We start from the raw sequence: 1,447 nt of genomic DNA, 5'->3' as shown, positions 1-1,447 counted from the left end.
CTTAATGCATTATGAGTTGTTTTTAAGACTTTGTGCATAAATATATAGTACTTTGTGCATTAAAAATTGTTTTTAAGACTTTTGATAAATCTGATTTATAAGGTAGTATAGATTTGTGTACTTCAAGAAAAAAATTATCTGGTACTTAAACTTGTGTGTTCTTCAATATTATCTTTTTATTCAGTTAAATAAAACAAAATGTATAATTTTTCAAGACCTTTATGAAATATATCTTTTTAGTCACACATAATCAAGTCTAACTGAACCAAAATCTTTTAGGTGCCACCAATTGAAGCCGCAATCTTAACCAGTAATCCAAACAGCGCAAAAGGACTAGAGAAATTCGGGCTGTGATCACTCTCCAAAACATACACTTGTGAAGGTGTCCATTTCGCGATCATATTGTCTTGTTGCTCAGGTTTGATCACTCTATCATACATTGTTTTAATGTATACCCTCGGCACCTTTTCTACATCTTCATTTCCTTCTGGGAACTGAGCGCTTTGTATTGCATAAATGGGCCCTGGTCGTAACAACATTGAAGCTAACATGTAGTCCTACAAAATACATGTTGATTAGTAGATCATTCACCCTTTCGGTTTAAATCACTTTTAGGTGCAGTTTTGTTGGATCTTTTATAAACGCCGTGTATTTTTTAATACATAATAAAGTTAGTACCTCTGGAGGGCTCATATGATATAGTAGTTTACGTTGTAGCTCCTTTTTTACGGTTCCCGTTGTAGGAGGTTGAGTTGAGCCTAAGCCAAACTCTAGGTCATAAGCATCACCATATTCAGATAAATCAGGTGCTCCCTGTATGTTACGAAAAAAGCAAACAATAGATTCTGTTTCAATAAGAACAACAAATAACAAATATTTTGAGAATCAAATATATCATTTTTAGTATGTTGAATATATTTATTGACATAATACAATACTCATTGGTAACATACATATTTTAATGAGATTTATATAGCATTATATTAATCAATTAATATACACTAATATAGATTATCTAGTTCTCAACTTATTTACGGTTCTTAAGTATCACTCTCATAAAACTATACATGCACACACTCACACACACACACATATATATACACACACACACACACACACATACATATATATAAATGCTCAAACAAGAACATGATCAAAATAAGAGAACACAAGAATAATCAAATCACATGTAATTTTATACTGAAATCATATATGATTAAGGTCTGACATTGGGTTGTGACCTAGGTCGCGGATCAAGTCGTCGAGACACCCTTACATTAACCGTATTTCGTAGTCATATGTAATTTCAATGTAAAATCATGTGCGATTTGACAATTTTTGTATTTTCTTATTTTTATCATGTTCTTTTTTAAATTACTTATATATATATATATATATATATATATATATATATATAGGGTGGTTCAAATACTAACCCAATATTTTG

At 30.6% G+C, this 1,447-nt stretch overlaps 1 protein-coding gene across 1 annotated transcript in view; it reads right to left on the bottom strand.

Annotated features, from left to right (window-relative positions):
* Nucleotides 1–213: 213 nt before the first annotated feature.
* LOC112525194 (methylesterase 17-like) overlaps nucleotides 214–1,447 on the bottom strand; it is a 5,371-nt gene continuing 4,137 nt past the window's right edge. The window contains exons 3-4 of the mRNA XM_025135206.1: nucleotides 679–813; nucleotides 214–557 (exon numbers count right to left, since the gene is read on the bottom strand). Of these exons, the coding sequence (XP_024990974.1) occupies nucleotides 276–557; nucleotides 679–813 (417 nt within the window). The 3' untranslated portion in view covers nucleotides 214–275. The remainder of the gene's footprint in view (nucleotides 558–678; nucleotides 814–1,447) is intronic.

The sequence above is a fragment of the Cynara cardunculus genome (assembly GCF_001531365.2).
Source record: "Cynara cardunculus var. scolymus isolate 2C chromosome LG 13, CcrdV1, whole genome shotgun sequence".
NCBI lineage: Eukaryota > Viridiplantae > Streptophyta > Magnoliopsida > Asterales > Asteraceae > Cynara > Cynara cardunculus.
This window is presented reverse-complemented; position numbering and strand designations above follow the sequence as displayed.